The sequence below is a fragment of the Pezoporus occidentalis genome, unplaced genomic scaffold (genome assembly GCF_034315485.1).
Source record: "Pezoporus occidentalis ecotype Australia unplaced genomic scaffold, CSIRO_AGI_Poc_V1 ctg24, whole genome shotgun sequence".
NCBI lineage: Eukaryota > Metazoa > Chordata > Aves > Psittaciformes > Psittacidae > Pezoporus > Pezoporus occidentalis.
In genome coordinates this window covers 754270-766730 of record NW_026914285.1, presented here as the reverse complement: position 1 = coordinate 766730, position 12461 = coordinate 754270, and the positions used below count along the sequence as shown (strand labels likewise).

The following is a 12461-nucleotide window of genomic DNA, read 5'->3' as shown; positions in this document are numbered from 1 at the left end:
CAGTCCCAGGTTATTTCCATGGATCATAGAACCGTAGAATAGTTAGGGATGGAAAGGACCTTAAGATCATCTAGTTCCAACCCCCCTGCCATGGGCAGGGACACCTCACACTAAACCATGGATAAACTTAATCTTTAAATTTGAAAAGCTTAACCTTGGCATTGACAAATAAGGTATCAGACTTGAATTTTAGCTTTATTGGACTGACAAGAAAGCACAAACATTAAGATCACTCAGCATCTTGTCATTTTTTAAATCACACAGTAGTCCACAGTCTAGGGCCAGCATTTCAATTGCTACCTGGCCTAACACAAACACTCAACTTCCACAGCTAAAAAGACATATACACTTCCAGTGTAAATGGTACCATGCAAAGCGTGCCCAATTAGAGTAGCTAGTGCTTTCCTTTCTCATTTCATTACAAATTAAGACATTGTTAAGGTCAAACAAATCACTAAGCATTTAGTTTCGCAGAATCTGTTAGATGCCATGATGTGCAAACATGCCAAAAATTCTCATCAGGCAGGCAGCACAAAAAAGCACCGAAAAGGAGCGGTGCACACAACTGCAATCAAATGTACCTCATCGTCATAACCCCCCTCCTCTGACTCAATCACAAAAGTCCCTACATCAGGAATCGCCACTTCTACAACTCGCTGGTTAGGAGCTTCTTGAGCTGGGGCATTATCAGCTGTCTGCAGAAAAAAACCATCATCAGTACGGGGGGGGGGATTAAATAATCAGAAAACAAGAGAAAGATGGAAAGGCACAAACTGATGCTGATCAAGTCAAATCCCGTGCACTGCTGAAATTCTGAGAAAAATTATATATATCACTTATATACACTAATTACTTACAGTTTCTTTATTTTTAATAAGTACATTTTAAAATTAAGCCATTGATTACTAAAAGAAAAAGCAACCAACTTCATTTGTTCTTTATTCACCCATCTAGAGGTTACTATGCCAGTATTGCAACTTTAACATCCACTAACAATTCCAGGCAGTTGTTAAAGGATGTGAACCCACCTCTTCTTTTCATACATTTCACCAAAAAGATAATACATATATCTGAAGTACCTGATGAATTCATACTAGGGGACAGCAATAAGCCAAAGGCTAACATTCCCTGATACTTTAGGAGAAAAAAGCCTCTTACAATCAAGGTATTATAAAATATATTCATTGGCACATTACATTCAACTGGTTTATTTTTTTAGAACAACAACTACACAGAAAAACAGGGGAAAACTATGCTAGTCACCAAAATTCTTGCTATGTTAAGCAAGTTTTAAACAACGGAGTCAAATCACACTTCCTATGGTCTATCATTGTATAACAGCCAGTTTACAACATTTGTAGTACTTAAACCTTGAGTCTAATCTAAGCAGAGTGCCATGCTACTTGTTCTGCAACTATTACAATAGTCTCATTTTTAACAAAGATTCTAGAAACACACAGAGTACCTTATTTACATCCAGCACCATATAAATACAAAAGAAGATTGTGCAGTCAAAGGGCAGAGAAAAAAGACGAAAGAGCAGAAAATGGACACAAATGATCATGTGGTGGCTAACCTACAATCCTGTTTGTTGCATGGTCTGATGTTGTTGTTCCTTCTTTTAAAGCAGACAAACAGAAAGTGGAGGAAAGGAATATATGCCTGCATGTCAGAATGCATATGGAAACAGATTAATTAAAGATCATGCTGATAAATTGAGAAGGAAGCACAATTCTGCCTAAGTGAAACTTGGGTATACAGAGAGCAGCTTTTACTAACAGAGTACCCTCAAATTAGCTACAAACTAGCTTTAGATTCTAATAGCTAAAACGTATTTGTTTCAAATAAAAGAGTTTGCATGGTTTGGGGTTTGTTTTGGGTTGTGGGGTTTTTCTGTTTTATTTTTAAAGAGCCATCCACCTTGCTGCAGAACAATGCAGTGGAAATATTGAAATAAGACAACCTGCACCTGCCCCTTAATGCCTATCATGATGCTCCCCATGTGGCTCCTCAACCACAGTCTTGTAAAGTTCTAAGGCTGATCACAGTGCAGCGTCACTAGCCTGAACTAAAACAGTTGATCTGTAGAATTAACTCTGTAAGATTCTTCCCCAATCCACTGGGATAGATGCTCACAGACCCTAGAACGAGGACAGCACCATACAGAACATTTTATCACGGGTTTGGTATCTTCACAACTAGCCCTTCAGCTGGAGGTAATTCATATTAAACAGACACCCCATAAGCTGTTCTGTATTCCCAGAACTCAGAAGAGTCAGATATGCAGCAGCCTAAAACATCAGTGGTAGAGCGCCTTTTCATCCAGGGTTGGAATAGTTTCCCTGTTGCCTTTGATTTCAGTTTAGCAGAGAAAGCGCACTTCTCTTCTTTCCTGACAGACACCACAGGAGAAAGGACTAGAAAACACGTCCCAAGTAAGAGTCAAGCTGCCACCTCATTTTCAAAGGTTTTAAGTGGACTTTCCTGTTGGCCTCAAAGATATCTGGGGCTAGACTGCTTTTGTTTAATGAGGACCTGAACTTCAGAAGCATGCTTCAAATTTTGCATAGACCTAAATTGTACATATCTCCAGTATATGCTGTACTCTTGACAAGTACTTCAATCACGTAGATGACATCTAAGTATTTTTCTTCTACTACACCCATTACTGTAGTACACTCTTTCTGAATGGACTTTAGTGTTGGGCAGTCTCTGAAGAAACAGCAATTTTCAGTTCAAATTTTCTAAACACACACCCCTTTTTAGCAGCTATTGCACTATTTCCACTTGCAAAATAAAAGCAAAAGCTTTTCAAGCTTCAAAATATCCTCACCGTATCCATTATAGCTTCTGGACCTCTGTCTTCTTGTTCAGCTAAAGCTTTGTTGATCGCTTGCACAGAATCTTCTTTTAAGTGCTTTGAAATATCAGTTCTTGATGGCTGCTCTAAATATTCTGGTTCTCCTGCTTGAACTTTGTGAACAGAAATAAGATGAAAATTTCGTGTGTTAACATAAGCATAAATTTTGAATTGATTAGTTGTATTTGGATCACAGTCTCATAGACAGGTAACCCACCCAGAAAATGCAGGGTAGGTCACACCAGTCACAAATAAAACTTTACACCAGTCTTAGTCTCAGGTAATTTTGAACACTTACATATAAAAATGGACCCATGATTTTATATTAAGAACAACAGACCCATCCTGTCTATAGACCCAGTAAGGCTCTTGAGTGGTAGGTGCTCATCAATCATATGGGGGAATACTGGGAACAAAGATAAGATTCTACCTGGACATTCCAATATATGGAATGACCTACAGCCACTTGGGTGCCAGATTTTTACTTTGCAAAATTAGCAATACATTATATTCTTCTGTCTAAGGGAAATCTCAAAGTTTCCCCTACTTGAGGGCAATAAAAATGATTAGCATAAATAACGCCTTATACACCTTACATGATGAAAGCCGATTTGACAAACACAACATTCATTTAATACTTTCCTTTACTAACAAAAGAACTAAAACGTGTCTCAAAGTGTCTGTGAAGCCAAAACATCTAGATGAAGTCATTCTCCATAGTTTGCAAAAACAAATGTCACTAAACCACTGCACTTTTTACACTCAGTTTGCAGTCATAGTTATGAGAAATATATGCTTAGTCTTAATGACTCATGAACAACAATGAGAACATCTGGACAGCAGTCTCATCACAAACCCATTATGTCATCTTTCACATAATGTACATGCAGCATTCTGCAGTGGACCACAAGGTAAACATAACCTAAAACCCAACAGCTTTTTCTGTGTCAAAGCAGGCATGTTTTCTAGTCACACTGCCAGTGGTCTTTGTTAGCTTGGTTCCTAAATGCACAGGCCTCAGTGTTGCTGTTTAGAGTATTTTCCACAGTTTTAACAACCTTGTTTTTACATAGTAATTTATTAAGTGGGCCCTACTATTGCTAAATCTATTCAATACATCACACCAAATAAATTATTCTTCTCTTCAGCTCTAAATTTTGTCCCAATTTAAAACGTGAAGGTAGGTCTTCTACTCAATCACTCTGAATAGAAGAATATACATCACTCATGGACTAATAAATTCTCAAAGAAGACTGCTGAGAAGTCTTCTTTAAAAACCCAAAGTTTTTATTAAAAAAAAAAAAAAAATCAGTAAAAGCTGAGCACAACTGGGGGGGGGGGGGGGAGGGAGAAAGGCAGATAAGCCAGGATTTTTTTTTTTTTTACTTTATATAAAACAGTAAAATACAAACAAATCCCCAGACTAAACTTCAAGTGCAGTTAGTTACCTTGGCTAAATATACAGTTGTCATTAAAAGATGACACAAATTAACTTTTTGTTAAACAGATACAAAAGCCAGTGATTTTTTAAATTTTTTTTTGTTCTGCGCCTTTTACAAACAAGTAGAAGCAGCTAACCTGGAGCAGGTGAGGGTGCTGGTGCCCTGGGTATCTGAGATAGCAACTTCTCCTGCTGTGCTTTCTGAGCAAGTTCTGCATCCCATTCTTCAAGTTCTTTTTCAAACCGTTTATTGTCTTCTTTGACATAATCCCTTAGATCAGAAGGCAGTGTGTCCATTCCAACAAGGATCTGTCCCGTTTCTTTGTTAAACTCCTCTGTATCAACATGAAACAGAAGTTTCAGGAAAAGAAAGAACAGGGGAAAAGGAAGTATGTTCAACAAATTTCCTCAACTCAACTACTGAAAACATACAGTACAGCATCAAAAAACTATTACTTTTAACTGATTTTACTATCTGTCAGACGCTTCTCTGCTACTGAGATGTATGACTACTGCTCTTCTGATCTTTGGATTACATGTTCTTGGGCACCACCAGATCACTGCCATTTTGAAAGATGAGTCTCTTGGGCCATGAGCACCCAATGACTGTGAACACTCAGTAAAAGAAAACCTCACAAAACCACACCACAGCTAGATTACTGCCACACAGAGCTGGACACAACTCGACTTGCCAGCAGAAGGGGAGTAGGAAGGTAGGCCAACAGGTATTTGGAACGTTAACTGCTAAGAACACTGGCTACATTGAATAATCCTCCTATTTGCTTTGAAAATGCTCTCTGCAAGAGTACCCCAGATGCTGCGGAATGAATCACCTGCAATTGTCCTGCAGCAAGCAGGCCTCAGACTTAATTAAGAGTAGTACAGCAACTCTACAGGGCCCATAAAACTAGCTGCCACTATCAGGCCCCACAAAACTCATGTTAAGGGATCTTTGCCCTCCCTCCAAAAACTTCCATACAAGCCTTATAGTTACATATTACTACATGACCTGAAAAAAATTTCCCAATTCACATATTACTTTTGTTAACATGTGGTTGATAAGGCCACGGTATTCACGTTTCAATGAGGAACTGCTAAATGTTTATAAATTAGCAAATGTAGTTTATTTTGCTGTCTTAATAATCCTGAAATACTGGCATTATCTTTATTAATCTAGAAGTTGAGGAGCAATTGTTCAACACACAAAAAACAATGTGAATAACAGTAATGAGCAGAACTAGAACCTTAGCAATTATTAAACCCATTTAAAAAATCTGGAAATCCATCCAAAACAAGCTCAATTTATCAATACATTCAGCATATTCAGCTATTCTTTATCATGCAGAAAACATATCCATAACAATACCTTGTATCAAGTATTGCTCCTTATCATTTATATACATTAAGCAATATGCACTGGCATTCCTGTAACCACCAAAAGAGTCCCGTTCCAACTCTTCCCAAGTTGACTTTGTCACAGAAATGTCATTGTATTTCATCCATCTGTTTTGGTGATGGTCATAAATATAAGCCCAGTAGTGTCCTGCATTAGCTTGACCTTCGTGAACAAGCACAGCATGCAACCTGTAAGGAACCTTAAAAAAAAAACAAAATGAACCACAAAAATGTCAAACTCTTCTTGCAAGCATTTAGTTCCTACTACCTGTCAAGAGATAATAGCTACATTAAGTAACAAAAATAAGATGAAACAGGATCAAAACACAAGACAAAGGAAATCCAAAAAGGTAAAACTACCAACTCACTAAGCATAAGGACTTTGAGCTATTTTACTTACTGCTACTCGTTACAAGAGATCTTAAAAACACTAGTGAGCACAAATGTCTACTCTGCTAGCTTCACTGCCAGGCATCCTCTTAATTCCTTAGTATTCCTACTTTCTTTGTACCTACAGAAACCCTCAAACATGTCAGCTTTGATTGTCCATGATTTGCTCCAGTTCTGACCTTGTAAACTTGCCCTGAAGTCTGGAAAGGCATATGCAAATTCAAGGTAAACAACTCTGTGCTTTCTATGTGCCAGCAAGAGTTTATTTTAAGAAATATCTGGGAGTTGAATACTTCCATTACCCAAAATTTTTACAGTAGAATAGGAATACAACTGTTTTCCAGTATTTTAACCGTAACAGTGAAATCATTGCTAAGAGAAGCATGGAACACACGAAGCGGACCTCCCTCCTCCCCAAGGAAAGAAGGAAGATACAAATTTCGAAGGTCAACCTAAAAAGTATCCTATGTGTTCATTAACAGGCAAGAAGAATAGGCAACTTTGTTTCTACATAAGCAGTTGGAAATCTGAGGGAAAGAGAAGCAGAATGTATCAGTGCCTCCTTACTTATAAGCACATGCTGCTCATTTTAACCTGCTGAAACAGCATACACAACATAAAAGAGAAAACTGATCTTTCCTGCTATGCACAGTATGCCTGAATGACAACAGCTCTGCTAGGATGAAAACCCTGAAACCATATCCCACTGGTGTCACAGTCTGGACTGTAGATAAATGGTCTATTTTACACAAGGTCCACTAAATATTTGTTGCAAATTATCTCAGCACCACAATAATTAGTAACTGTAAATAAATATATAACTATGACTTCATAAAGTCCCTGAAGTTATTTTTAGCCTGATCACTCTCTTCCAGGCTATATGCAAGTGCTGGAGATTTTGCAACCTTCCTTGAAGTATAAAGCTGACTGACTGCACAGCAGCTGGAATCAAACAGTCTGTCATCCCAGAGACCAAAACGCACAGTAAATCTCCCAAGCACAAGAATCACACACAGAAGAAATCTTAGCAAGTACTTAAACCTGAATGCTCTGGGGTTTTTAACATCTGTTATCATAACAGTGTGAAAGCCTTCTTAAAATGACTGCAAGCCCACGCATATGCACATAAATATATACAGATCCTGATTAACATATAAATAAATAAATAAAAGGTTAGTGAAGTCTCTTCAGACTTTGGCAATAAAATTTCCTCACTCCAAAACAGGGCATTAAAATCCCAGCTGAATTTAAATCGTTTAACTTAAAACCATGCTAACAGGGTCAGCTTGAGGTCCCCTACCCTTTCCTCCAGCTCAGGAGAATCAGCTATCAGTCATCCATGCTGAGCTTACAGGAAGGTTTTCCAGAGAGGTCTGTGACTGGCAGACAGGCAAGTCCAGCGCCAACAGGCATCTCTTGTGATAAGCCATTATATCAACAGTAATTAACAGTACAGGGCAACACATCAAGTAAATAGTTGACATTAAACTTCTTAGCTTACACTTACTACTCATGAAACAGAAATGGAGCTTCAGCAACCTCTTCACATGTAGCTACAGAACAGATATATCAAAGCTGATATATCAAAGATGAATTCCCATAGGAAAAACGTGCATCTCTTTAAGGAGGGAAATAATCAAATAAACAGCTGATGAAATTTATTCATTCAGGAGGACAAGACAAGATAAGAATTTTGGGAATATTTCATATGACAATTTGACAAGAGTTTTATGAGCAACTATAATCTCCTTAGAATCAAAAAGAACACAAGAAGAAAAGCTTAAGTAATTCATAAGAACACCTTGAAGTATCCCGCAAATGTAATATGCTTTCCTTAAAAAGTTTAATGTGCGCAGACCTTATCGACTCACAAGAGAAAAGCTTTCAGTGCTACAATCGTATCATTCAGAGGAAAACATCGATGTAAAACTGCTCCCATAGAATGGGGCAATACTGAGCTATCCAAATGCCTCTGCAGAGTCAGGCAAGGGAAAGTGAACAGCTGTATGCACCTGCCTCCTGATTGTGACAAAACACCCACAGGGACGAAACAGGCTGAGTTGAAGAAGGCCAGCCTTCACTGCCACCCTGACATTTCAGATGGATTCAGTACCTACTTGTTCCCTAACTGTCACTTAACATACCTCACTACTTTCAGGCACAGCACAGAAATGCCCTTCACAAATCTATATACTGTTTCCATCCCCCTTTTTCTGGAATTGTTTCAAAACAAACCCAAAAGCATCTAGTCTATATTACAGCACACTAGGACGAGGTGTTTTCCTAAGTAATCTCCTTTTTCCATTGTAATGATTGCTGACATATCTTCACCATGCAGAGGTATTTCCTCTGGTAGGCTGTTTGGATGTGAAATTAGCAAATTACTTCATTTCGCTGTTAGATGATACGTAGCCTGTAGCCTTCCAGTTACAATATGAATATTCCAGTAAAGGAAATGCCTGCCAGTAGCAAGCCTAAAGAAACCCATCTAGGCAAGTCTGCCTGAAACCCTTAATATCACAGTTCAGAGCTGCCAGGAACTATTACAAGCCATGTACAAAACAAACATATACCTCAAGTAAAACTGTAAGCTAAACACGTCTTACATGGAAAGAAAATAGTTCTTTTTCCTAACAAAGTAACAGAGGAAGTAATTTTTAAGCTTAAAATCTGTCGAAGGAAGTGAATGTAAATATGTGAACATAAGAAATACCAGAGGAGCCACAACTCCATCGCAAAGCATTTTAAAAACGCTGTTCAGATTACACAGCACGAGAATCTCCCTAAAAGGCAGCTTAGACTAATAGTCAAGGTTGTGACTGACACTGAATCTAGACAGAGGGTGTGAGGGGTTTTTTTAATAGAAAAAAAAAAACAAAAACGAAGCAACAGCAAGCCCACTGGCATTACTAACTATAAATTTACATCAGGAGCCTTGAATTTGTAAGTATTAGTATGTAAGTTTCAATACACAAAGGCAATAAGCATTTGAGTATAAAAATAATTGTTTCCTATGTCTAATACTTTGCCACCTTAAAGCCGTAAGATTACCTAGCAATATTGTCATAGCAGGGTGAGAAAATTTTATTGCTATACAAAACCTGAAGTTCTGCATTCAAGTCAAGAAAGTGGAGCAGACATAGAACATATTTGGGCTTTTCATCACAAAGCTGCTTAAACTCAAGTATGCCACCTGTAAAACATTGTGATATTCCCTTTGACTGTGCTTAATTAAAAGGTTCGCAAAACTCATGACTTTCTAACGAAATTTCACTAACTATATAATTATTGTATACCTGCTTTATTTTCAAGCATCAAAAAACTTTCATTAAAGTGACAAAAAGGATTTGTTCTGATTTATTTCATGCAGAAATTATACTTACTTGGACCATTGTTTTGTCAGAGTACATCAGTTCAATTGTCCGATGTATTCTAGATATACTTTCTTGTAAATCTGAAAGAGAAATAAAAAAGAAGCTCTCTTCCATGATGCTGCATAACTGCACGTGCCTTCATCTTTATTTTATCTCATTAAAAGACAAACAAGGGTACATTTCACACTTGGTTCATCTGTTTTTCTATCTACATGCCAAACACTAAACCTTCTCAGATGATGAAGCAGTGACAGCGATTCATAATGCACTCCTGCTAGCTTCCTAGAGCTCAACCAAGCCCAATCCTGCTGGAACAGTAACTTCCTTTGTTTTCCTCAGAGCAACAGAACAGACTGTAAGCTCTACCCACTCCAAAATGCCCTGGCTTAGAAATTTACTGAATTTTCCCATGTGGAAAGGGTCACTCTATCCTAAACTCCCCTGCAGCACCAAGTCAAAGCATGGGCCCAGCCAGTACCACACTGACAGCTCAGATATGACTGCAGTGACCTTCTTTGGCATGGACCACACTTCTATTTCACTCTACTCCCCCCAGTACAATGCACACTGAAGCACTGTGTACACCTCACTCAACAGCCAGTACGCATCTTCAGTTCATGTACCTTCAGTCTATTACAATCTCTAACTTCCCTTCCTATTTGCTAGAGGCAAGTTTAGAAGTACAAAACAAGCAACTCAACACACACGGACATTAAGGTGATTTCCCCCACTTCCACAACTTCTTTCCAATGTCAAATGCACTCCCCAGCTTGCGGCATTACCTCTAGTGTCATTCTCTACTTCAGTCCTCCAGCGATGTAAACAGCCTTCTAGGACAGACAGCTCTTCCTCAGTGATGTGCCTCGGTGCTGGATGCATTGGCAGATCAGGAGGAATTCGTGATTGTGTGAATGGTTTATGTATTACTGATCTTTGTACAGGAGATGTGCTTGGAACATCTGATGATGAAGGTCCCTGCTGCTCTATTGTGCTACATTCATTCAAAACATGAAATTCAAAAAAAAATAAAAATTGAATCACCATGTATACAAACGAAAAGCTACCCCGTAAAAATAAGCTTTTAATCTGAAAACAGAAACTTAAAAAGTAGTAATTTCCTACAGTGCAATCCAGGGAAGATATCTACAATATCAATATGGCATTAGCATGTCAGTTCTGGAAACCTGGTGGTGTAGTACACATTAGCACAATAATAACTCTGGCTGCCATTCCCCAAAATAAAGGAATTGGATCGGTCAAGCTACAGTTCGCTTTACTTGAAATGCTATTCAACACTTTCAAATAACATCATACAAATAATCACTATGGTTTGAAACATTTATTGACAAACTGGAAACTGAAAAATCAGAGCAGCTTGTCTTATGGCCCAGTGACCATAAAATCCTAAAAATCCATAAAATCACCTACCTACCATTAACGTTAACTGAACAGCAACAACAAAGGGACCTCTGATATTTACGGCACACTGGAAATCTAGCACCAAGCCATCTAAACTTGCTCCAAACACATCCCCTAACTCAAACGTCAACTCATACTAACCAGGAAAACTAGGGAAATTCTACAAGAGCAGCAGAATATCAAAAATGACAACCTGTTACAGATTTTTCTCTTCCCATCAGTGAGACCACTCATATGTAATCACTACCAAAAACCTGAAGATCTTTATAGCATTTTACTTTGTGTACAACATCATGATACAGCCTGAGGAACCTGGATTCTTCAGTAAGTTAAAAAGTTCTGAGAACACCAAGAGCTGACAGCGTCACTTCATATAACATGCTATTGTGTTTCTACAGATTGAAAAAAGTATTAATACTAGACATTTTTTACAGAGCTTCCTTTATAGGAGTTTGAACAAAGTATATCACTTCTGATCCTGTATTTCATGCAAATAATGGTAGCTTTTAACAGTTTGTCTTCTCTTATCGTCAAGATTTCTACATTATATCAGTAAGACATTTGAAACCTTTCAAAGGCTTTTAGATTCATTTACTTCGCTTATCTGAACTACGAAGTTAACCATCTTGACTGGATCAGAATCTAGAACTCTACTTTCCCAATCCAATATAAAAAGCTGTGTTATAAACTGCCAGTGTCCACCTAACCAAGTCTGACCCTAAGTTATACTCCTAACTGTGGGTCATAGTTACTAGCTTCAATAATGAGAAAAATTACACTATTGGAGCTTTATCTACCTCATGCTTTGGCTACTCTGTGTTGAAAAAGTCAGACTGTTAGGTTCCTGACAAACTCTGTGAGAAGTGTGAGCTGCAAAGCAGAAAAGGAGCTTAACTCTGAGGCTAAATCAACAGAAACCCTGAAGCTCTGCAGCACATACACACTGACTAAATTAATATTATTCAACAATGCAATTAGGAAGCAGTGACTTCACCAGATACTATGTCTATCTGGAATTTTAGGTGGAATTGTGCCTTATTTGAAAATAATAATTCCCCACCTGAAGACATTTTTATAAGCACATGAGACAAACCGAGATTATTAACATTTTGTTTTATTTAAATCATCTGTTGTGCTGAAAAATACTTCTAGGAAGAGAGCAGAAACTTTACACCTTAGAACGTGCCTAGCTGTATTAAACTGGTGAACATGGCAGGTAAGCTTCCTTCCCTGTCTCTCAGTGGCCGGGTTTGCACCAAGAGGATGATTGGCCTCTTGCCTTGGGAGAGCAGGAGGAGGCAGCTCTTACCTGGGTGGGGTCTGGGCTGGCAGTGTGCTGCTGGCAGGGGCACTAGCACCCAAGTCATCAACCGGAGACGTGCACACTGGTTTGCTGGAGGCAAACTCCAAGGCGTACTGCAGGACATCTACCAAGGGGAATCGTTTAGGACCAGAACCATAGCTTAAATATCTGTTAACCATAAAACATATTAATGCCATGACTCACGTATACGAACAATACATTAAAAAAAAATATTTTTTTTTTTTCTGGTTGACTGCAATTAAATAAAGAAACCCTTTC

The 12461-nt window shown here is 38.3% G+C and overlaps 1 protein-coding gene across 4 annotated transcripts in view; it reads right to left on the bottom strand.

The window, feature by feature from the left end:
* Positions 1 to 12461, bottom strand: part of USP25 (ubiquitin specific peptidase 25) — a 90310-nt gene that overhangs the window by 13414 nt on the left and 64435 nt on the right. For 3 of the 4 annotated variants that reach the window (XM_062622110.1, XM_062622111.1, XM_062622113.1), the window contains 7 exons: positions 12189 to 12350; positions 10243 to 10451; positions 9470 to 9540; positions 5668 to 5896; positions 4439 to 4636; positions 2834 to 2973; positions 582 to 695 (listed from right to left, as the gene is read on the bottom strand). In XM_062622110.1, the coding sequence (XP_062478094.1) occupies positions 582 to 695; positions 2834 to 2973; positions 4439 to 4636; positions 5668 to 5896; positions 9470 to 9540; positions 10243 to 10451; positions 12189 to 12350 (1123 nt within the window). The remainder of the gene's footprint in view (positions 1 to 581; positions 696 to 2833; positions 2974 to 4438; positions 4637 to 5667; positions 5897 to 9469; positions 9541 to 10242; positions 10452 to 12188; positions 12351 to 12461) is intronic. The other variant, XM_062622112.1, reaches the window with a different exon arrangement.